The sequence below is a fragment of the Trichoderma gamsii genome (genome assembly GCF_001481775.2).
Source record: "Trichoderma gamsii strain T6085 chromosome Unknown Scaffold_82.2, whole genome shotgun sequence".
Taxonomy (NCBI): Eukaryota; Fungi; Ascomycota; class Sordariomycetes; order Hypocreales; family Hypocreaceae; genus Trichoderma; species Trichoderma gamsii.
The window spans coordinates 38832-60583 of record NW_020171419.1 but is presented as its reverse complement, the minus strand read 5'-3'; the positions used below and the strand labels follow the sequence as shown (position 1 = coordinate 60583).

The 21752-nt window shown below is 48.5% G+C and overlaps 7 protein-coding genes across 7 annotated transcripts; 4 read left to right on the top strand and 3 right to left on the bottom strand.

The window, feature by feature from the left end:
• Window positions 1–1815: 1815 nt before the first annotated feature.
• Window positions 1816–2856, bottom strand: TGAM01_v211005 (hypothetical protein; the record flags this gene model as incomplete). Its single annotated transcript, XM_018810859.1, has 1 exon — window positions 1816–2856. One exon carries the CDS (start codon window positions 2854–2856, stop codon window positions 1816–1818), a length of 1041 nt encoding a protein of 346 aa, XP_018655914.1.
• A 315-nt stretch (window positions 2857–3171) lies between these two features.
• Window positions 3172–9171, bottom strand: TGAM01_v211004 (hypothetical protein; the record flags this gene model as incomplete). Its single annotated transcript, XM_024550949.1, has 3 exons — window positions 3172–4559; window positions 4621–9110; window positions 9158–9171. The coding sequence occupies 3 exons, from the start codon at window positions 9169–9171 to the stop codon at window positions 3172–3174; spliced, it is 5892 nt and encodes a 1963-aa protein (XP_024404310.1).
• Window positions 9172–9850: 679 nt separating this feature from the next.
• On the bottom strand, window positions 9851–10926 carry TGAM01_v211003 (hypothetical protein; the record flags this gene model as incomplete). Its single annotated transcript, XM_018810862.1, has 2 exons — window positions 9851–10774; window positions 10849–10926. The coding sequence occupies 2 exons, from the start codon at window positions 10924–10926 to the stop codon at window positions 9851–9853; spliced, it is 1002 nt and encodes a 333-aa protein (XP_018655917.1).
• Window positions 10927–12345: 1419 nt separating this feature from the next.
• On the top strand, window positions 12346–13940 carry TGAM01_v211002 (hypothetical protein; the record flags this gene model as incomplete). The annotated part of the gene is made up of 2 exons (XM_018810863.2): window positions 12346–12554; window positions 12668–13940. 2 exons carry the CDS (start codon window positions 12346–12348, stop codon window positions 13938–13940), a joined length of 1482 nt encoding a protein of 493 aa, XP_018655918.1.
• A 716-nt stretch (window positions 13941–14656) lies between these two features.
• On the top strand, window positions 14657–15648 carry TGAM01_v211001 (hypothetical protein; the record flags this gene model as incomplete). The annotated part of the gene is made up of 4 exons (XM_018810864.1): window positions 14657–14687; window positions 14796–14856; window positions 14913–15432; window positions 15571–15648. 4 exons carry the CDS (start codon window positions 14657–14659, stop codon window positions 15646–15648), a joined length of 690 nt encoding a protein of 229 aa, XP_018655919.1.
• A 683-nt stretch (window positions 15649–16331) lies between these two features.
• On the top strand, window positions 16332–16988 carry TGAM01_v211000 (60S ribosomal protein L11; the record flags this gene model as incomplete). The annotated part of the gene is made up of 3 exons (XM_018810865.1): window positions 16332–16476; window positions 16545–16627; window positions 16695–16988. 3 exons carry the CDS (start codon window positions 16332–16334, stop codon window positions 16986–16988), a joined length of 522 nt encoding a protein of 173 aa, XP_018655920.1.
• A 1254-nt stretch (window positions 16989–18242) lies between these two features.
• TGAM01_v210999 (ATP synthase subunit alpha, mitochondrial) lies at window positions 18243–20572 on the top strand (the record flags this gene model as incomplete). The annotated part of the gene is made up of 7 exons (XM_018810866.1): window positions 18243–18311; window positions 18563–18720; window positions 18888–18944; window positions 19000–19120; window positions 19188–19666; window positions 19735–20242; window positions 20309–20572. The coding sequence occupies 7 exons, from the start codon at window positions 18243–18245 to the stop codon at window positions 20570–20572; spliced, it is 1656 nt and encodes a 551-aa protein (XP_018655921.1).
• Window positions 20573–21752: the final 1180 nt, after the last annotated feature.

Below are 21752 nucleotides of genomic sequence, written 5' to 3'. Positions count from 1 at the left end.
CAATAGTAGCAATAGTAGCAATAGTAGCAATAGTAGCAATAGTAGCAATAGTAGCAATAGTAGCAATAGTAGCAATAGTAGCAATAGTAGCAATAGTAGCAATAGTAGCAATAGTAGCAATAGTAGCAGTAGTGGTAGTTTAGTGTAGATGAACCTTAGATTGAGAGTGCCGGTCTAGATAGGCTGTGAAGCTGAAGGTCTTATTGTAAAGAGTAGAGCTGGCAACACAAACAAGAAATCATCGAGCTCAGACAAGCCGCCTATATCTTCTAGTTTGCTTTAACATCCTTCGACCCTCCACACTCACTGAAAAGATGAAGTCAGGTCACAGATTCCCTTTGCTAAAGTAAGATGTTGCGGGTCCAGCGAGGGATCACACAAAGGGAGCCAAATCTCGGGACGTGAGCTACGGTCTCAAACGTAGGGCACGTATAGTGCGATCTATAAGGCTTGATTCCTCCATCTGACTATCTACGGGGTGTCGCGGCTATATAGCGCTCATAAGAGGCTCGGGGTCTCCTGCCTTCTGGGGACGTCGGGGCAGGCGTCCCCCAACATAAGGTTTGTGACCACTTTGAGTCCAGTGATGTTGGGCTAGCAAGAAAGATAATGCAGAAAACAGCTACTATGGCAAGAAACCGAAGGCGATAGTTGAAGGGCGCAGATTGGCAGCAGATATTGGGGCCCAGCAAAGTAAGCCAATATTCATATTAGTGTAACCCTTGGAGAATGCATCCCACATATACCGAGACATTAGATAACGTTTTGTCATTTTGCCAAAACCTTTGTCGAACACCGTCTTCAGAGCTAGTGCCAGAGCCCACATAGAGTTTTGGCTTATCGCCAGTTTTCTCCATCAGAACAATGTAGATTCCCTCAACTTTTCCACAGCTTGGCTTAGTGTCGAGAGAGCAAAAAGAAATCTAATGAAGGTGGGAATTCCGATTGAAGAATACAGGTATCCATAAGTGTTAAGGGAAAAACCAGCCGCGTGTCCGAGCAAATTTATTTGGATGTATCCTTTATCTACAAGTAATACCCGGTATGCATCGGCCAAACGGGTGTTTGGGACGTCTGTATAAACAGAAAGCCAAGTTAATGAGTTGATGTATTCTTCGATATCTTTAGGCCGGTGTGCAAATTCTTTGTTGAGTGATTCGTCAGAAAGTGAGTAATCAGAGAGCGAGATATCATTGGGTGGCTCTTCAAAGGTCGATTCGTCAGAGAGCGATTCATCATCCGATGGCAGCTCAGCGTCTGGGAGTGATTCATCGTCGGGAAGCGATGGAGAGAGCGGTTCTTTGAGTGATTGTTCGGCCTAAAGCAATTCGGCATCAATAGGCTGTTCATCAAAGACGATTGAAACACTTACTAACACATCGGTGACAAAAGCCTCGGCCATGGTTGAAGGATGGCGAGTGATTGTAAAATGATTGACTTCTTGACGATGAAAGGGAAAAGACATCCATGTTGACAGAAACCCAAAGGATATGTCGAGAAAAAGACGCTGAGCCCAGATAAAAAGAGAAGACGTGAATCGATGAAAATGGGGAATATTTTGCGCATGAAGTTACAATGGAAAGAGCTGCTGATGCTGATGCTGTGTACTTCTAAATGTATTTGGCAGTCGTGTATTGATACGTGGACTAGGTGTCGTTTTATGCTACAGCTGGGGCGTTGTACATAACGAAATGGCTGTGCTAGATAACTTTTCCATTTCAAATTGTAAAAGTTCTATCGTATATGTACAGCTAATATCGCAAAGCCCTTTCTTCTGGCATACCAGGAGGCCACCTTTCCCCCAACGCTTGACCTTCAAACAACATCAGTGGAGATGCCCTTGTTTTCCAACTCCTGCTTCTCTAGAGCCTTCAACATACGATCAACATCATAACCATCACCGTCCCAACTCATTCCGCTCTCAGGGTTTACGAGCCACGAACTTGGCCCAACCAACCGTCCAGCCCCCAGCGGCGTTTGAAACCAATTCATTGTCCAAGTGTCGGGCCTCCACGGGTCGGGATGAAGACCAAAAGCATCTCTCTCTCTCTTCTCCAAGTCCATAACAAAGTCTATGGCCGTTTCGAGCGATGTCCTAACTGTTCCTTGACCGGCCCCCAGGTAGCAATCTATCTTGGCTGCGATGGGTAAGAAGGATATGGGTTCGCTGAGCTCATCTTCGAAGCGGGTTCGGACCAGGTAGACTGGGAGTTTTCCAACTTGAGTCGAGTCTTCTCCGCCATACTCTTTAGAGCAGCATATCATCAGCAGTGCTTTGAACAACGGCTGCAGAACGTAAAGATTGGGTCGCGCAGGGAGTTCCGTCAGTAATGCATACGGTTCGCTGTAGCGACGGTACAGGTTTTCGTAGTGGTGACGGCGTGATTCAACCTCGTCGCACATGGCTTCATGTAGCCAGAGTATGCCCTGGATCGATACTGGCGTAATCCGCCCATTTTTGGGCAAGTCGCGAGGAGCGATAAACTTGCAGAGGAAACGCTGGTGTTCGATCTCGCTTTGGTACGGTTGGAACCATCGTCGGTAGATGTAGTTGTGAAGAGCCGTAAAGAGCAAACTCCATTTTCTGTATCGAGGAATGTACAACGAGAACGATTTGTTGCATGTGTCGTGGAAGTCATCAACGTCCATCCGTGGTAGATTATCGATAGATAGGATTGATGGCGAGTAGGTGAGCATCACGGCGGCCACGTAGATCTGGCTGCGGTGGATTCCCTCTCGCTCTGAGCGAACCTTCCATAGGAAATACTCCTTTCCCTCCAGTTCAAAGGGCCGTCGAAGCTCGATGCGAAGTAACTGCTCCTCGGCGCGGAGAATGCTTTGCGGAATCGGAGGCATGATGCAGAGAATGATATTTATGGGCTTTTTTTTTCTCATTGTAAAACGCTGTATGAGGGAGAAAGCAGATGATTTTGGTTCTAGGGGAAGAAAAAGAGTTTATCAGGGAAGCAAGTATTGGGCGTGCAGCTGGCAGCCGCGACTGAGCGTGACACGTGTGAACTTTTGAAATCAGTTTCATTTTAGTCCAACTTGACTTTATCATCACTTTCTAGTAGTGAAAATAACAACGAAAGAAATGACACACAATATAATCGAGTATAATACAGTAAAACACACCAAATCAAATCATCAGTCAACTTGTTACACGACTGTCTAGATTCCCAATCCACCCATTCCTCGTGCAAGAGTCTCAATCTCTGCTGCGTATCTCACCCCTTCTACGGCCTCGTGGTTACTTCCTCCTATCTTGGCACCACAATCGGGACAGGAAGATTCTTCCATAGCTGCGCCACATTCTCCAATCGTAAAGGGATGGTTATTCTCACACGTAAACCAGTGCCCTGTACCCAATAACTCCCTCGACATTGCCTTGTACACGGCTCGCATCTCCTCAGCCGTGACAGGGTGATAGATTCCATCGCTAACCAGGATCTCAAGACGGTCAATTTCATCGTCGAACATTGCTGCAGATGGATATTCCTCCACCAATACACGGGCTTTTTGGATGTGGTATAGCGCCTCTTCTTTCAGGTTCTCAATGCTCTGCTTATCAGCAGGCCACATGGTAGTAATCTTATCAAAGAATGAGCATAGTACACAGAGCTGCACGGCGAAAATGTGCCCCTGAACTTCTTCTCTCGCATACACATATTTATGAGACAATTCAATGAGACGCATAGAATCAGACCAGTGACTTGATAGATCCAGTTTGAACTTTGCCAGCTCCAATGCTTCATCTTTAGCCAGGCGCTGGAAGTCGAAGAGAATGGCAAGGTCGCATTTGAGCAGAAGCGTATCTGCAAGAAGAGAGCCCTTGATCTGGTTGATAGAGTCATCAAATCGAAATTCTCCACGTGTCTTATTATGACGATTGGCAAGTAGAACAAAATCAGCTACTCGCTGAAACGGCTGTTCTTCCCTTTTAACATCACTTGCATATGAGCCAATCTTCCTCCACAAGTTAATGATAGAGCTGTACCGGCCATTGTCCGCAATCCTTTCCAACGCTCGAAGTTGTCTAAGTCTTGAGGCATAATGCGTTAGTTTGCCGTCTTTGGCCGTTGATGAGGCTGCCATGGTCCTCTGCTCTTGCCCAAGCTTTTCTTGCTCTTTCAGCAGATGAGTTGCCAACGAGAGATATTGCCCGTGAGACCACTCGATGAATTTCTTGGTTGACTCATCGAGCATGGCCCGTCTTACAATTCGCCCGTATTTGGCAATGTTTCGGAGTGAGCCGCGGCAGGTGGCGCAAACTGGAGAGCTCGAGTCGTCCAGTGAGAAAGGTTCAGACGCCCTTCCAAGCTGTATTGGATGACCATCCATATCCATATCGTACCACGCTGCCATCTCCATCTGGCCGTCCATAGACGTAGTGGTCAAAAAGTGCCCACAGTCGGGGAAAATACAGGGCTCTTGGTCCAAGTCAATTTCGTGGTATTCCTTCATCTCGAGAAAGTCAACGCATAAAGTTTTGATATCTTCGGTGGCGCATTGTTGGCAAAAGCGTTCATTGGGGCAAGTCTCTCCACAGAGAGAAGGGCCTGCAGTCTTACATTAGCTTTTGGGTAAGGCGTATGGGAGATCGTGTAATATATAACTTACATTGATGGCCGCATCTCAGTACCTTCTCGCACCGCTTGGAACATGGAACCCAGTCGCATGGCGCGGCGCACGGCATGCTGCAGCTTGTGTGATTACAGCTCGAGTGGCATGTACTCTCTGCGCAAGGTGCACAGGGCTCATTGCACGCCTTGTTGCATTTTGAATGGCCGCAACGCACTTCGCATGGCTGCTGGCAGGGGGGGCACTTGTCGTCGCCGTGGCAAGGCTTGGAACAGCTATGGCGGCACATCGAATAGCCACGACCGCAGATCTGTTCGCAAATACCGTGGTTCTGCTCCGTAATTTTACCATCATCTCGAGTATTGCATTTGTAGCAGAAGCTATTGCATGTATGGCCACACTCACGGTGATGACCACATCGAGAAGTACAGCGATATTTGGCAGATGTGACATCTACATGACACTGAACGTCGACTTCATGACTGCAGCCCGGCACAGTTCGTCTGACGAGAACTCTACACCGAACAGAGGCGGGGTTTTGGGTTTCCCAACACTTTGCCGAAGAGAGTCTGTGGCCACATGGAAGAGCAAGGTCGATATCATCTAACTGGAAGTAGCATCTGTCTGGGCACGCATCGCCACATGCTCGAGGGCAAGGGTGGCTGCAGCCTGTTTGTGGCCTGGGGCACGGCTCAAGGCATTTAACGGTATTGTGAAGAAGATCAGAATGACATCTTCCAGTACACGAGTGACCGCAGTGAAGTCTCTTATCACATGACAAGTTGCATCCGCTCTCTGGAGAGAAGATGACAAAATGGTCCGGTTGCGAGACCTTGATCGGCGAGTCAGGATGTCGACTGCATTGAAGTTCCAAGCTCTCGCCCAGTAGACTTTTGGCACTGAGCATGTTGATAACCTCTTCCCACATGGGAACGTTATGGTACGTGTCAGAGTTGCCGATAATGTACATGCCGTGTTTTGCGCGCGATAACAGGACGTTGATTCTGTTGGAAGTGCTGAGAAAGCCGCACTTCTTTTGCTGATTACTTCGAACGAGAGAGATGATGATAATCTTTGCTTCCTCGCCCTGAAAGTTGTCTACTGTTGCCATCCTAACGCTCTTCAGAAGAGTAGATTTGGCAGGCTGCTTTACCAGGGCTATAGGCGTAGTCTTATCTCTATCTTCAAAATCCTCCAGCTCTGCGAGGTCGCGATCGTTGAGGCAGATCTCAAACATGGCCTCCATTCGGCGTCGGAGCTTGTGTAGTTGTCCCAAGTACGGGGTAATGACCGCAATATCCTCCCTGGTATATTCCCCTTGTCTTACGATATGAGACAGGAGAGACACAGTCATTTCAACTTCAAAATCATTTGAATGCGAGGTATTCAGGGGGTCATGACTAGCCGCGCCAGCTTCCAGCTGATCGTGGTGAAGCCAAAATAGCCTCTCTTTCATACCCACAACTGCTGGGTAATTCTTTACAATGTCACCGTCTTGTAGAGACGGATACAATGTGGATCGTACCAGCTCAGATATCGATGGGTGCATCCGTCTTTGTGTTTCCAGCGTTGAGAATGGCAGGCGTAAGTCTTTCAAATGTGGCGGCTCAACAAGTCTTTCAAATAAAGAAGTGTCTAGAGAATACTGCTTCCCTCGGGGATTCGTGCTCTGTAGTTCATAATTCTGGATCTGTGGGCGAAGCTGAAGGTGATCGCCAATCAAGATGGCGTGCTCAATTGAAGGGAGCAGGGCCGTTAGAATGTGAGCCTCCAAGACTTCACCAGCCTCTTCGCAAAGCATGACCTTGCTTCGCAATTTTCGGAGAAGATGAAGATTCTTTGCCAACCCGGTCGTTGTGACTCCGATGATATTGGCTTGATTAAGGCAACGGAGATCCACATCGCTGCGTACGCGGCTGCGGCGCTCTATCAGTTCCGTATGTTTTTCCTGCAGCTGCGTGATGATTCGAACAATTGAAGCTACACTGTTCTTTACCCAGTACAGATATAACTCTTGGCGCTCGGCATTAGACATGTTAAACAACTCTGTTTCCCTCAAGATCGCGATATCTCGACAATAATCATTGTCGCGGGAGCCCCCTTCCAGCCACCTTCGCATGATAGTTTGAGGTTTATCAACTGTCTCCCATCCGTCCTCGTCGACATCAAACAGCATAGTATAATGTACAGGAAAGACGTTGGCAAGATATTTCTTGAGAGAACTTGCCGAGTTGGGCGTCGATAGTGCACGGAGCGAATCTTCGATGCCGGCAGCTAAAACGTCAAGCTCCTGGCCCATATTGTAAAGGTTTGTCTTTTCTGCTTTTGTGCGGTCGCCTTGCTGAGATACAACTCGTAAGTTTAAAGCTTGCAACCTATCTGATTTTGATCGAGACCCTATACGAATGATGTTGCAAATGCCGTCGTCAAGAAGATGTTCAAGAAGCTGATCCAAGGCATGATTGGTGTAGCAGACGCATAATATTGGCCCAAGGGTGCATTTATCTTTGTTTGCTAACAGGCCCTTGATAATCATTCCACCCGTATAGCTTTTACCGGTACCTGGAGGGCCTTGAATGAGCGACAATTCTTGAGATAGAGTATTCAAGAGAGCGGAAGATTGTGTAATATCGAGAGAAGTCAGTGACTCAATTATCTCTGGATTTGGGAGCCGCTGAGGCGAAACAAGAAGCTCAGCGCCATCATTCGTGAGGCACCTCAGGTCGAATGCGAAACCGGCTGCCCTGGCATATTGCGGGGGCTCAATACTGGGCTCTGTAGTCCGAGTATCCGGCGGCGCCAAGAGGTCGACAAAGGGCATATGTGGCTTCTGTCGCATTTCCTTAAGAGCATCAAGTGTATGCTTGAACGATGCCAAGAGAATACCGGGAAATTCCACGAGATATCTGTAGCGCGACGGGCCTTTGGTCTTGTACCATCGAAGAGCTTGAGCGACATCATCTCGTGTGGCGTCAATAAGCTGTAGGTTGACATGCAAATAGTTTCCGTCATCAGAAAGTGTCAGTTTAGACGCTGTAGATGTATTTTGTTCTGGCTTCTTCTCCGTTCGAGTTTTTTGTTCGGTTTGATTCCTCAAGGTCGATTCAGACACCGTACAAAACATGACCGATTCGGTTCCGTCAATGATACAAACTAACGCCCCGACCTGAAGTCGTTTTGATCTTTCCCACCAGTCCTTCCTCTGCTGAGGATTCAGTGATGGAACAGGCGGAGGCTGGTCACAGCGGACAACAAAGTCCAGGCCGGTGTTTTTCTCGAACCGAATGTTGATCAGCATAGCGGAATCGTATGTGTATGTGCGTAAGATATTATTGCTTGTTCTATGGCTGGCTTTATTGTTAGAACTGCGAATACGTTCCAGAGCGCCACGAATCGCATCACGTAGCTGGCCCACTGTATCTTCTCGTATCAAGCGAAATTCTCTGTCCAGCCGTCCGCTAATGCCTGGAATATGCCATTGAGAACAGTCGTTTACTGGCAAATATTCCTCTCGCGGCGACATAATCTCCTCGTACGTGGGCAAAATCTTTATGTCGGCTATGTCTGCGTGATCGTTGTCGTGCCTTGGCCCTCCGGGTGAGAGGTTGCCAGGCAAGTCTCGGGCCAAAACAAACATTTCTTGAGTGATGGCACTGTAGCTCTGAACTTCCAGATTTGATATGTGGTTTCCGATTTGAAGACGTTGGCGGATATAGTGAAGATGTTTGGTAGCCTGAAAGCGAAAAACCATCTCTTCTGGTTCCGCTGATTCTTCCAAGGGGCGAGATAAGCAACTCGCGAATGTTGAGAAATCATCTTTGATGATATTCGTGGTGTTGCAATCTAGCATCTTGGCTAATACTGCAAGAGACAGACCAGCTGCCTCTAGAAGGGACAGGTGTGTTGAGTTGTATTCCCACAATTGAAAGAGCGAGTCGATGTAGTGGAAGAGCTTGCTCATCCTAGACCCTCCCACTCCAACCATATAATTAAGAATGATGGCGACCTCCTGTTCTAAAACCGCAGAGTCAACGACGCGAGCATGAGTCACCAGCTGAAAGAGTGGCTTGATTTCTGTCTCCCAGAGTTGACATCCCGGTGTTAATTGACTCGCCATGGAGATGTGCCTGTCTATCACATCCTTGATGAAAGAAAGGCCAGTTTCAGTGGCAAGAAGCTTGATTGCCTCTTGGGCCGCGCCGACGTCTCCATCCATGAGCTCGAGGGCAAGGCTGAAGAATTGACCGACTATCTTAAGAGATGGTCGGGCAAAGGCATCTCCGCCGTTTTGCAGCAACTGCTTCCATTTGACTAGTTTTCCCTCTGGGGCGTAGTTTCGTCTGTTTCCAAAAGGCTTCATCGAAGTATTGGCTTGCCCATTGTCCGCAGAATGGCTACCGAGTGCGCTTCCAGCGTCATGTGAGAACTTGCATCGCGCCCCAAATTTGCAACTATTATCTCGAAAGAAAAAGAAGCATGGTTTGACAGAGCTGTAGGACGGCGTGGTAGGATGAGTGGGATCATTGTACCTAATCGCATGAGCAAGAAACTGTACATCTGGCCTGGATTTTCCTACCTATTTCTCTTCATTTTTCTTCGCTTTCAAGGTCAGAGGGACTGGAGATGAGAAATTTCAACAAAAATTGTTAAGAGATTTGAAGTAGATAGGGGCTGACCAGTGCGAGCAGGCGATGCTAAAGTGTGAGAAAATATCTCACAGAAGCCTGTGCTGATGATGAAAAGAAGAGAAGAGGAAGATAAGAGAGGATTCTGAAGAGAAAGATTTATCAGGCGTGTTTTCTGGGCGAGTCACTGGGCCAGCAGCTGTAGGCCAGCAGCTGTACAAGCTGTACATGCACCTGCAGCCTCGTAGGCACCCGTAGGCCTCCCGCAGTGCCAACGCAGACGGCCGTCATCCAAACAAATGCAATGATTGTGACGTATTTCTGCATATATTGAAATGCGTGAGAACTTCTGTCTGGCGGTGGCGGGTCAGTTTCAAGATGCTATTCTTGCAGTCGCAAACTCAGCGTCCATGTAATTTAATGAGCGACATCTGATATTAACCGCTGAGTGCTGTAGAATTATAATTGTGTCCAAGTAGAAGTAGAATATGATTACTTGTAGCATCAGTAGCATCAGTAGCATCAGTGGCATCAGTGGCATCAGTGGCATCAGTGGCATCAGTAGCCTAGTTGAAATGCTAGATGACAGAATTGGGGTGCCGAATAGCTTTTCTCTTTCAAAGTCGGTTCAAATACACAAACGCTCAGTAGAAATCTTTCACCAGACCATCACAAAGATTCCACAGCCTTTCTCCGCTCCCCCTCTTCTCAATGCCCTCGGCGACCTTTGGGAGTGGGGTACCAATCTTCCCCCACGGGATGAGATAGCAACCATTATGCTCAACTACTTCGGCATCAAATCCTGCTTGCAGCTCGGTCAAGGCTCCAAATCGAGCTGGATACGATAGCATGCCCTGTATGCTCTTCAAGATGCTGGGAGCGTGGCGAGTGAGGTCCGTCTTGAGCGCTCCGGGATTGAAGGACACGCTCACGATTGAAGGGTGTCTTTTGGCCATCTCGGCTGCGAGAATCGTGTTTGCCCATTTGCTCTGTACATATCGCAGCGTACGCCCTCCGAGACCAGAGAATTTAGTTGCAGTCAATCCCCAGTCATCCCAGAGGACACCATCCTCTCCTGGAGGGTCGGGAAATTCCACAGAAGCTGCCCAACACGTGCGGACAGGTCCCTTAGGAGAGGCATCTCTTTCCGCGGTCTTGAGGAGAATTGGCGTTAGGAAATGCTGGAGCAAGAAAGGGCCCAACACGTTGGTGGCGAAGCTCAGCTCGTGTCCTTGCTTGCTGATGCTGCCTTCGGGAGGAGCCATGACGCCAGCATTATGCCAGACGACATCCAGACGACTTTCTAACTCCAAGAACGCCTCGGCTGTTTGCTTGATACCTTGCAGGTCGGAGAGGTCGAGATCCAGAAATCGGAGTACGTCATTGTCACCGCCGGCGCTGCGCCGCTTCATATCGCCAGGCGGATCGGACTTCTCGATGGTGTTGATAGCCGTCTTGCCAGCAGCTTCAGATCGGCCAAGGATATAGACGCGCGTCGCATTGGCGTGGAAAAGAGCTGTTGCTACAGCCAAACCGATGCCTCCAGCGCCGCCCGTGACGATAAATACCTAAGTATTCAAAAGATGAGATCAGCTGTAATGCAGGGAGACGAATCAAGGAGGGTGAGAGAGAGTCATCATACTCGTCCCTGCAAATCAGGCAAATCCTTCTCAGTTTTCGTAGGCTCGCCAGGCCAATATTGTCGCAAATATTTTGACATAACGGAGAGCGGGGAGAGGAGTTGAGGTTTAAGTTGAAAGGTTTTGAAAATAAAGTTGATGCAAGTGAGATGGCTATCGGTTATTTAGTGAAGTAGATCTTACATTCAAGCTGACCTAGAACCGAGCTTAGCTTGAGGTAGTCTAGGAGGCTAGATGAGATGTCAGCTGTGATTAATACTGAATATTCTTTTTCATCGTTTTTTTTTCCTTTGAGAGGAATAGATGACAGTATTATACGTGCAGCTACCAGTTATGCGTAATCACTTTTCTCAGATAAGAGACAGAGCGACAGGTCCAAGAAGGAGGGATCTAAGTGTTTTAAGCCTTCCGGTCATAGCTATCTGGCATCACTTACGAATGTGACACTCTGAAGTCGAGAGAGACTTGTGCAATCTGTCTTGCTTCTATCCGTACATACAATCATCTATGCATAAAAGACAATGGACGTTTAATATGAATGTTTATTACTAGAGTATTTATGAGTCATTAAACCTGTACCAGAGTTGAAATTGATTGACTCATTTTGGAACTAGCAATGAACCATGGTAATCTATGGTGTAGATTCGCAAGCAGGCAAGTTCTTATGATTGAAAGTTGCATTCATACAACTCCAAATACGCCCTGTACCCTAAAGCTTAGACACGGATCGCTAAGGTATGGAGCTTAATTTCAATCGAAATAAGCATATGAAATAGACACACTACTATTTCCGAGGTAAGAGCTTCTAATACGAGTGAAATACCTAGAAGGCACGTACTCATAATCGGCGAGCGGCTCTGCCGGGTAGTTTAGAATGTTTTTACAGTCTTTCTTTTACAGATGTAAAGCTGACTGAAACTCCGGAGTGAGCCGGCAAGTGTAGCAAAGTCCTCCTAATACCTCTCACAAACCTCCCCTTCATGCACTTACTTGTACTAGTATTAGCGCCACAAATAGATTGCTCTCAGGAACAAAAATAGACACAGGCTCAGGTTCAGGAACAGGAGCAATCTTTCCTCAGAGTTTCGTACTCTACGCCAGTGGTCTCTGTACTTGTACAAGTTAAAGATTCTGCACGTGACTTTGAACCAATCTTGATGCTGCAAAAAGCTTAAATAACATGCAGGGAACTTTCACTGCCAATAAGACACGTGCGCTCTGACTGCCGGATTAGACCCGAACTACTCCCGAGGTACCTGTACGGAGCACTGTGCTAGTCGAGGTACATCGTTGCCTCCAGCCGACGGACTTCTTGGCCACAGACTTTCGTTTTAGCTTCGCTCACTTCTCCAACTTTGTTTTCCATTCAGGGCCCATCATGGCCATACGACTGGCCATGTCTTGTCTGTTCAAGAGTTGCTATTCGCTTTGGGCAGTATAGCAATAGCATTACCCGTAGCACAACTCACCCGTGGCCAATATCCAATATCCGTCCAGCCATGCATCCCGTCCGGCCTCGTCTGCCGGCGCTGGCTCCGCGGCTGCCAGGCAACTCGCCGCCGGTGGTTGAGCGGCCCAGCGTCAAGGAACATACGGAACAGGAGTGGTTAGCGCAGAAGGACCTTATTGAGAAGCTATACATAGGAGACAACCGCAAATTGAATGAGATCATGGCCTTAATGGAGTCTAAATATGGATTTGCCGCAACGTGAGTGGTCACTCTTTGCCGTTTGTTTGCTGTGTACTTTCAGAGAAAAAAAAGATGAGATTAGATATACTAGGCGACAAACTAAACTCACTGCTAACTAAATGCCCAAAAAGCGAGCAAATGTACAAGAAGAGATTCAAGAAGTGGAATATCAGGAAAAGAGCATATCGCAAATCGCCCGGGGAAGCCACTCTCCCTTCTCCCTCATCTACAAACTCTTCTACCGATTTGAAGCATGATGACGATGTCGAGGAGATACCAAGGACAACGAGTCCTATGGTTACAGGCCTGGACTTGGTCCCGAATCCTTCGTTCAAACCACTCGCAGACCTGGAGCTTATCCTAAACGGCGTTCTATCTTGGAGCTCAGGGAAACTGGAGACTTATCGCATAGCGTCCGATCCCATGTCGCAGTATCTTGCCACCCCCAACCAGCCACCTATACAAGATAGTCGCACTATGTACCGGACGTTTGAACTGGTCTTTGACTTGTGGTCTTACGGCAAGGGCGATCTAGCGGGCATGGCGGCTAGGAAGGGCTTCTATGTCTTGGAATTTGTTCTGACCGAGGACCATCCCGACCTTCTTTGGCATATTCTTGACACAATATACGACATGATCGACCGAGGACATTTACAGCTTCTTGGAATGTTCATCAGACACGCGCTTGTGCTGTCAAAGCAGCGCTTTCCCGCAAATCATCCCCTTATCCGCATCCTTCAACAACTCCTAGCTTGCGACTATCAAACTGAAGACGGCCGCCAGTTCATCTGCTACCTGTTACGGCAAGCTTGGCTACGAAATGTCGATCTCCTGGCAGAGTACATTAAATCGTCAGCGCCTCAAGAGTTTTGGCTGTATGAGCAGTTGATTTGGGATGGCCGGACAAAGCTTCGTCGGAATAATGGGCTGGCCAACAGACGTGAGGTTATGTATGAGGCCCTTGAGAACTTGGGACACCATGAGGAGCCTATACCAAGTGATGATAACGTGGAAAAATTAAGAGTTGATGCACTCATGCTAGAATTCACTCAGATGGATCTAGATGACAAGGAGAAGGCAGAGCAGATGGCGCTGGATCTGCTCGACATAACGCAGTATGAAACAGGGGCACTTTCGAACGCCAGATTTCATGCGTATGCCCGCAAGATGCTGGCTAGACTCTGCGAAAGCAGAGAGGCCTGGGACCAGGTCGAACAGAACTTGAAATATGCCATTCACATGAGAGAAGCTGCGCATGGAACGACCACCAATTTGCGGGTTATCCGGGACATGTGGGTGCTCGCGGCTTACTACAACAAAGTCGGCAAGATAGACGATGCTCTGCGAGTCGCACAAGATGCCATCACCAGGGCGCAACAGTATTTACACGATATTCCAGGCTGAGACTGTTTATGATAAGAACACGGATCGCAAGGTCAAGGTCAGCTGGTGTTAAGAGACAAGATAGCGAGAGTATCGCAGTTTCGGGAAGCATCAAGCGGTGAGCTTTTCCTTTTTCTTTTCTGTACTCTTCCTTTTTTTTTTTATGAAAACGCGCCATTACTACAAGAATGGCTCCCATAGAGTCACCCCTTTGAAGGGCAGTTTATGTTTGGGTAGAAGCGAAGTTGGAGTATTGGCTGGGTGCCTTTGGCAGCACCTTTGTTTTACAAGGGCTATATATCTGTATCTGTATTTGCATATAGGTGCTCTCGGTACATACATACTATCATACAAACATCGAGTTGCTCAAAATGTCGCGTGAATGCATTGCACACTTTGGCAGTCACCGTCTTCTCCGCTTTGTATACCATAACAGCTAGCCTTGTAGGATACACGTAGCCAAGCTAAGCTAGTACCTGCTGACCTGCGAACAGGTTTTTGTGGAGTTGGCCTGGGGTGCGCAAACGGGTTCCAGCCACATAGACGTCTCGCCACATGACGTTGACTGGATAAACCGTCGCTGGGCCTGCATGGCTACAGCGTCGAACCTGCATCAGGCACCTATTCAGTTCCCCGTAGTTCTTTTTTTAGGGAGACGACCATCTTAAATACCCTTGAAAAGACCCTGAAATTTACCTAGTTCTCCCTTCTTCAGATCAAAAACATCAATCGACAAAATGACGAGAAACGGAGCACCGCCTGATTACTGTAAGTCGACACTACAATGCACAAGCTCTCCCCGCGATTGTTCTGAGACGAGACATCACTCCGCCTTGGGTGTGGACACGATTTACTGAGCCAATCCGCGTTGGACAGATGCCATTCTGGAGGTTTCAGAGAAGGCCTCGGCAGCACAGATTCGAGATGCCTATAAGCGGTATGCGGCCCTTCTCAATTGCCCAGTTGAGTCGGTCACTGACAGCCATTTTGTAGAGCTGCCCTGAAAACACATCCCGATCGAGTCGCCAACGACTCACCAGAGCGCGAACAGAGAACACGACGCTTTCAACTCGTGAATGAGGCTTACTATTGTCTTTCCGAGCCTTCAAGGAGACGCGAGTATGATTTACAGCGAGGATACTACCACCCGTCAGCGTCCGATCCCTTTACAGAAGCAGACGACGCTACGGGACAAGGTTATTCGTGGGCATGGGACTTCTTCGAGAACCAGAACGGAGGAACTGCGCCCAATGGCCGCCAAGCTACAGAGGATGCACAATTCAGCGACGCCTTTGAGGAAATGATGCAGGATGAGGGGTTCTCAGAGGGGGATACGCCCAACCAGCAAGGCGGTAACCCTTCAACCATGTGGGGCATGGTAGGCGCTGTAAGTGGCGGCGCTCTGGGATTCATTGTGGGCAACGTCCCTGGACTGCTTGCCGGAGCAGTGGCCGGGAACAGACTTGGGGCAATCAGAGACACCAAAGGGAAGAGCGTATACGAAGTCTTTCGGGTAAGGCCAGATTGTTTTCTCTCTCTTCTCATTTTGTGGTCGTACACCCGCCTCTCTGCGGTGTGCTACTGCTTTCTCAGATACTTCTGAGACTGACTAGATTATTTCAGGTTTCCGTGAGCGCTAATGTACATATAGGAACTTCCTCAGGCTGACAGGGCAAGATTGTTGAGCCAACTGGCTGCAAAGGTATTCAGCCATGTTACCAGCCCATAAAGTACGCTGGTGAAGCGCCAATTGGGAGGAAAGAGAAGCACATAATGAAGCTTGGGAGTTTATGTGATATGAATGACGGTCCTTTCTGGTCGCCAAATTGCGTGTGGATTTTTGTTTTACGAAGAATAAGATACGAGGCAATGGAAACGAATCATACCCTTCAGTCACTAGTATATAGCTATGTAGGTAGTATTAGGTAGTAAAAGATACCAAATATCATTTTCAACAGTGAAATCAGCATATTTTGCGTTCAATGACTGCTTTTACCGTTGTCACTATCATATTGGCAGTCGATGTGATACCAATGGTTTTGCCTAGCTATGAATACTGCTGCGTCAATCGCGAGGCTGGAGTGGCGAAGAGGTGCTGCTAATGTTAAGTACTTGGTAGGCACTCAAGAATCATGCAGGAGAAACGCATGAACATCAGTAGCTCTTCCGTAATTTCTGCTAGTGCAGACAAATTAAAGCTTGAACCGCGCTGTTAAAGTGAGCTTCTTAGCGGCGATGCAAAGCATATGCGCTAGCCATTCTAGGAAATTCAACCCCGCTTTTCTGTGCTCTCGCTTGAGGGCAGACAAACCCTCGAAATTTTCCCGCCTTCACAAAATCGTTCGCCTTAGCCCAACCTCAACTTTTCGCCCATCTCCGACAGCAAGACATCGTCGATCAACAACCGCAGCAATGGCCGCCGAAAAGTCCAGCAACCCCATGCGGGAGCTCAAGATTCAGAAGCTCGTTCTGAACATCTCCGTCGGTGAATCTGGTGACAGACTCACTCGTGCCGCCAAGGTGCTTGAGCAGCTGTCCGGTCAAACCCCCGTCTACAGTATGTCGCAAACACTCAAACCCAACGTCAACACGGAAAGCAGGAATATTAATGAATTTTCACTACAGGCAAGGCCCGTTACACCGTCCGAACCTTCGGTATCCGTCGTAACGAGAAGATCTCTGTCCACGTTACCGTCCGTGGCCCCAAGGTAAATTCCAATTCTGCAAAAAATAAACCAAAAATTTAGAGCCAGTTTGACTGACCAATATGGATAGGCTGAGGAGATTCTTGAGCGTGGCCTCAAGGTCAAGGAGTACGAGCTGCGCAAGCGCAACTTCTCCGAGACCGGCAACTTCGGCTTCGGTATCAGCGAGCACATCGATCTTGGTATCAAGTACGACCCCTCCATCGGTATCTACGGCATGGACTTCTACTGCTGCATGACCCGCCCTGGTGAGCGTGTCACCCGCCGCCGCCGCATGAAGAGCAAGATTGGTGCTTCTCACCGCATCAAGCGCGAGGAGACCGTCAAGTGGTTCAAGGGCCGCTTCGATGGCATTGTCCGATAAACGGATAAAATCATCCAAACAATCAAACTTTTTTTTCTCTGTCTTTAATGGAAATGGGCACGGCGAACATTTGGGGGTAAAAAGGGATCATATATGGTCATGTATTCTTCCGCTTGATTTTTACATCAGCTCGTACCAAAAAGACTTTTGAGTCGAGCAACGGCCTTAGAGACCGACCGGCGTACTGCCGGCTTCACGAATATTGCCCCTGCAATGTGATGGCACCATTTTTACATTGGCGAAGCTTGACCTCTTTGCTTGCTCGTATGAATGATGACGTTTGTATTGAATGTCCCGATTTGACCTGTAGATATGTCTCTCTTCCAGCGGTAGCTGTATACATATACAAGCTGTTGAATGCCATGCGATTCAACGACAAACCACATCTTCCTCATTATTCCCATGTAGTCGTAGATTGGCTGCTGAATCCAGCACAAACAGAAGAGTTGTACGGCTCAACTTGGGCATGCCCAAAATTCTCTTGGCTGTTTGGTGGAGAAGCAACACAACTATCCCTCAGAGAGTCAATGCCAGAAGTTTTACTCTCGCACCATTGAGGTTTTCTACATCATTCAATCGATTTCATTGCTGTCTTTTAGTCGCAATTGAAGACTCCGTTAAATGTCAGTCTCCAGACATCCTTCACATAGCTGTATGATGACTATGAAGTCGTGGGCTAACTTTTTCACTCATATGTGTCAATTGTTAGTCTTCAGATAGAAGAGAGCAGCTTTACACAGGACAGCAAAGTTTTAGAAGCTACAAAGTCGTTGATATCATATTTGGATCTAGTTTTCTAGAACAACACCCTGGTCAGCTTCTCCACGAAGAGACAAAAGACTGCCTCATCGATCAGGCATAGGCAGACACATACCGGAGAGCAAGAAAAAAATCCTCTCCATCCAGTTAGTCCCGAGTCCTCTCAACTACCAGCGTGCTAGTCTAGTATTATAGCCCAAAACCTGCCTGCAATCCTAATTAATAACGGGCCCCGTGGAAAATTGTTAAGGCGGCGTCGGCTTCGCACGCCAGCAAAACCGCGCACCCGGCGCTGATTGGCGCACCTGCCAGCCCGAGCCCCCACCTTGGTCCTCACAGACTCTGCTTCTCTCCATCTCCTCCCGAAAATCTCCATTTTGCTCTTCCAGCAAAAGGCAGCATCAACAAAACCCTCCAATCCCCCCTCCCCGCCAATTGCACGCCGCTGCAATTGCTTTCCCTCTCTTCTGAGGCTCCCCAGATACCGCCCTCAAGATGTTCCGAAACGCCCTTCGCCAGTCCTCTCGCGCTGTTGGCGCCGTCGCCGCTGGCCGAGTCTCTGTGGTGAGTGTCTTTCCCGCACGCCCGGAAACCACCGTTTTTTGGGGGGGCAAGAGAAAATTTTGGAGGCCCCGAGCATCGACCTGCACACCTGCGAATTCTGGACTCGCAAGCTCAATTGGACATGCAATCGACTTGCCAGCATCGCAGAGCAAGCCTTTTTGAGCTTTTTTGAGCCTGCCGGGGTTCTCCATGGGTCTTTTTCCATTGGTCGAATTCGGCTAACATGTTTTTTTTTCTCTTGCCCAATGTAGACTCGAAATGCCGCACCGGCTGCCATCAACGCCGTCCGAACCTACGCTTCCGACGCCAAGGCCTCTCCCACTGAGGTCTCTTCCATCCTCGAGCAGCGAATCCGCGGTGTCCAGGAGGAGGCTGGTCTCGCTGAGACCGGTCGTGTCCTGTCTGTTGGGTATGTGGAGGCCACCTGTTAAGCTACTCTCTGGGACTTCGAAGCAGCAACTCGGAATACAACACTACAACATCTTTGAGATGCATGCGACGGGAGAAACACAAAGAGAGAAACAGAGCTGATGGGAGTCTATGCTTTTTCTTCATTTTACTAACTGGAGCGCATAGTGATGGTATCGCTCGTGTCCACGGTATGGCCAATGTCCAGGCCGAGGAGCTTGTCGAGTACGTAGAGATGTCTCTTCCCCGTTTAGGACAACTTGCATCTAACGCAGCCTAGGTTTGCTTCCGGTGTCAAGGGCATGTGCATGAACCTCGAGGCCGGCCAGGTCGGTGTCGTGCTGTTCGGTTCTGATCGTCTGGTCAAGGAGGGCGAGACTGTTAAGCGAACTGGTGAAATCGTGAGTTATATAAAGCTACACTATTAGCGACTGCCTACATCATCAGGATAACTAACTCCCCGCAAAGGTTGACGTTCCCGTCGGCCCTGAGCTGCTCGGCCGTGTCGTCGATGCTCTGGGTAACCCCATTGACGGCAAGGGTCCTCTTAACTCCAAGGAGAAGCGCCGTGCTCAGCTCAAGGCTCCCGGTATCCTGCCTCGCAAGTCTGTCAACCAGCCCGTGCAGACTGGTCTCAAGTCCGTCGACGCCATGGTTCCCATCGGCCGTGGTCAGCGTGAGTTGATCATTGGTGACCGTCAGACTGGTAAGACTGCCGTCGCTCTCGACACCATCCTTAACCAGAAGCGATGGAACTCCTCCAACGACGAGACCAAGAAGCTTTACTGCATCTACGTCGCCGTCGGCCAGAAGCGATCCACCGTCGCTCAGTTCGTCAAGACTCTCGAGGAGAACGACGCCATGAAGTACTCCATCGTTGTCGCCGCCACTGCTTCTGAGGCCGCTCCTCTGCAGTACATTGCTCCTTTCACTGGTGCTTCCATCGGGTGAGTCTTCGTCCTTCACCTTTCACCTTGGTATATCTTTTGAGATGCTAATGAAATTTTCCGAATAGCGAGTGGTTCAGGGACAATGGAAAGCACTCCCTGGTCATCTACGACGATCTCTCCAAGCAGGCCGTTGCCTACCGTCAGATGTCCCTGCTGCTCCGTCGTCCCCCCGGACGTGAGGCTTACCCCGGTGACGTTTTCTACCTGCACTCCCGTCTGCTGGAGCGTGCCGCCAAGCTCAACGACAAGCACGGTGGCGGTTCCATGACTGCCCTGCCCGTCATTGAGACCCAGGGTGGTGACGTGTCTGCCTATATTCCCACCAACGTCATTTCCATCACCGACGGCCAGATCTTCTTGGAGTCCGAGCTGTTCTACAAGGGTATCCGACCTGCCATCAACGTCGGTCTTTCCGTCTCTCGTGTTGGTTCCGCTGCCCAGCTCAAGGCCATGAAGCAGGTCGCTGGTTCCCTGAAGCTTTTCTTGGCCCAGTACCGTGAGGTTGCTGCTTTCGCCCAGTTCGGTTCCGATCTTGATGCTGCTACCAAGCAGACCCTGTCCCGTGGTGAGCGTGTAAGTTATTCCCCGTATATGCGTGGTAAAAATTTTTGGAAGATGGCTGACCCGCTGTGATTACAGTTGACCGAGCTCCTGAAGCAGAAGCAGTACTCCCCCATGGCCGTTAACGAGATGGTTCCCCTCATCTACGCTGGTATCAACGGTCACCTCGACTCTATCCCCGTCGACCAGATCCTCAAGTGGGAGTCTGACTTCCTGGCCCACCTCAAGACCAACGAGTCTGACCTGCTCGCCACCATCGACAAGGAGGGTGCCTTGAGCAAGGAGCTCGAGAACAGACTCAAGGACAGCATTACCTCCTTCGTCAAGAGCTTCCTCGGCTAAACAAATAATAAGTGAAGCGCGTCAAGCGAAATAGAAAAGGGTCATTGTTGGGGGGTGCTACTGTCTATACCAATATATTGGTCGTTCTCTAGAATGGAGGAAAGAGGGGCTGAAAAGTTAATGGCTGCGCCAAATGAGAGAGCCATGGCTTATAAAGGGAGACGCGCCAGTCATACTACTACTTGTAAAATATAAGCACATTACTCAATGAATGTCCTTGATTCCTTTTGTTCTGTTAATTTTAGAGGGAAACAATAATGACTGCGGTGACTGTGGTAGTAAAAGATGAAAGCGTGTTTGTCTTAGCATATATTGTTATACTCAAGGTCGAGATATGGTCACAAAACAAGCGGAAAGCGAATTATATTGATAGTGTAGCTTGAAAGCTTAGGCCGGCATCGGTTTACCACCAGTGTATTATCTAGCTAGAACTACCTAGGTATAATAAACGAATGTTTATAGGTAGATAATAATATTATTTCATATAGGTCTTATACAGTATGAAACATTATTTTTCTTCATATTTAATGTTTATAGCCTATTTAAGCGGATCCTAATTTTCTATTGCTTAGGTATGCTACTGCTACTACTGCTACTACTGCTACCACTTGCTATTATGTACCTATGTACCAACAGTAATGTCACAACTCAAAGGATTAGCCTGCGACAGCTTGACTTGATTGGTCTGGCCATATACCATTATGGACTTGAATATAAATTCATCTGTCAGGCAGCAAATGACAGCCGGAAAGACATTACGAGCATGTGCGCAGAGAAATTTTGGAGGAACGGACAAAATTATACCGGACAGCCACGCCGATTCGACCGTCGACATTACCGCAGATGGTCCAAACTCAAAGGCGCCGATTTGGCAACTTTCAACGATGTTTGCGTTGACATCGATGATGAACAGGCAGCCCGGCTCGTAGTCGACTTTGACGCCCGAGAGTATCAAGTCACGGAGGAGTTTAAAGAGTCTGACCATAAGGATGTATATATAGTCCAAATTGATAACAAGTCTCACCATTTTCAAGATACACATATACCACGCCGGAAACATACTGATGCAATGCAGCCGAAACTGATGGCAGAGCAAAAGGCTCAGATCGCCAAAGAAAATGAGGACCTGGAAGACCTGAGAAAACAGATGAGAGAACGGGCCAAAGAGCTGACTGTAGCT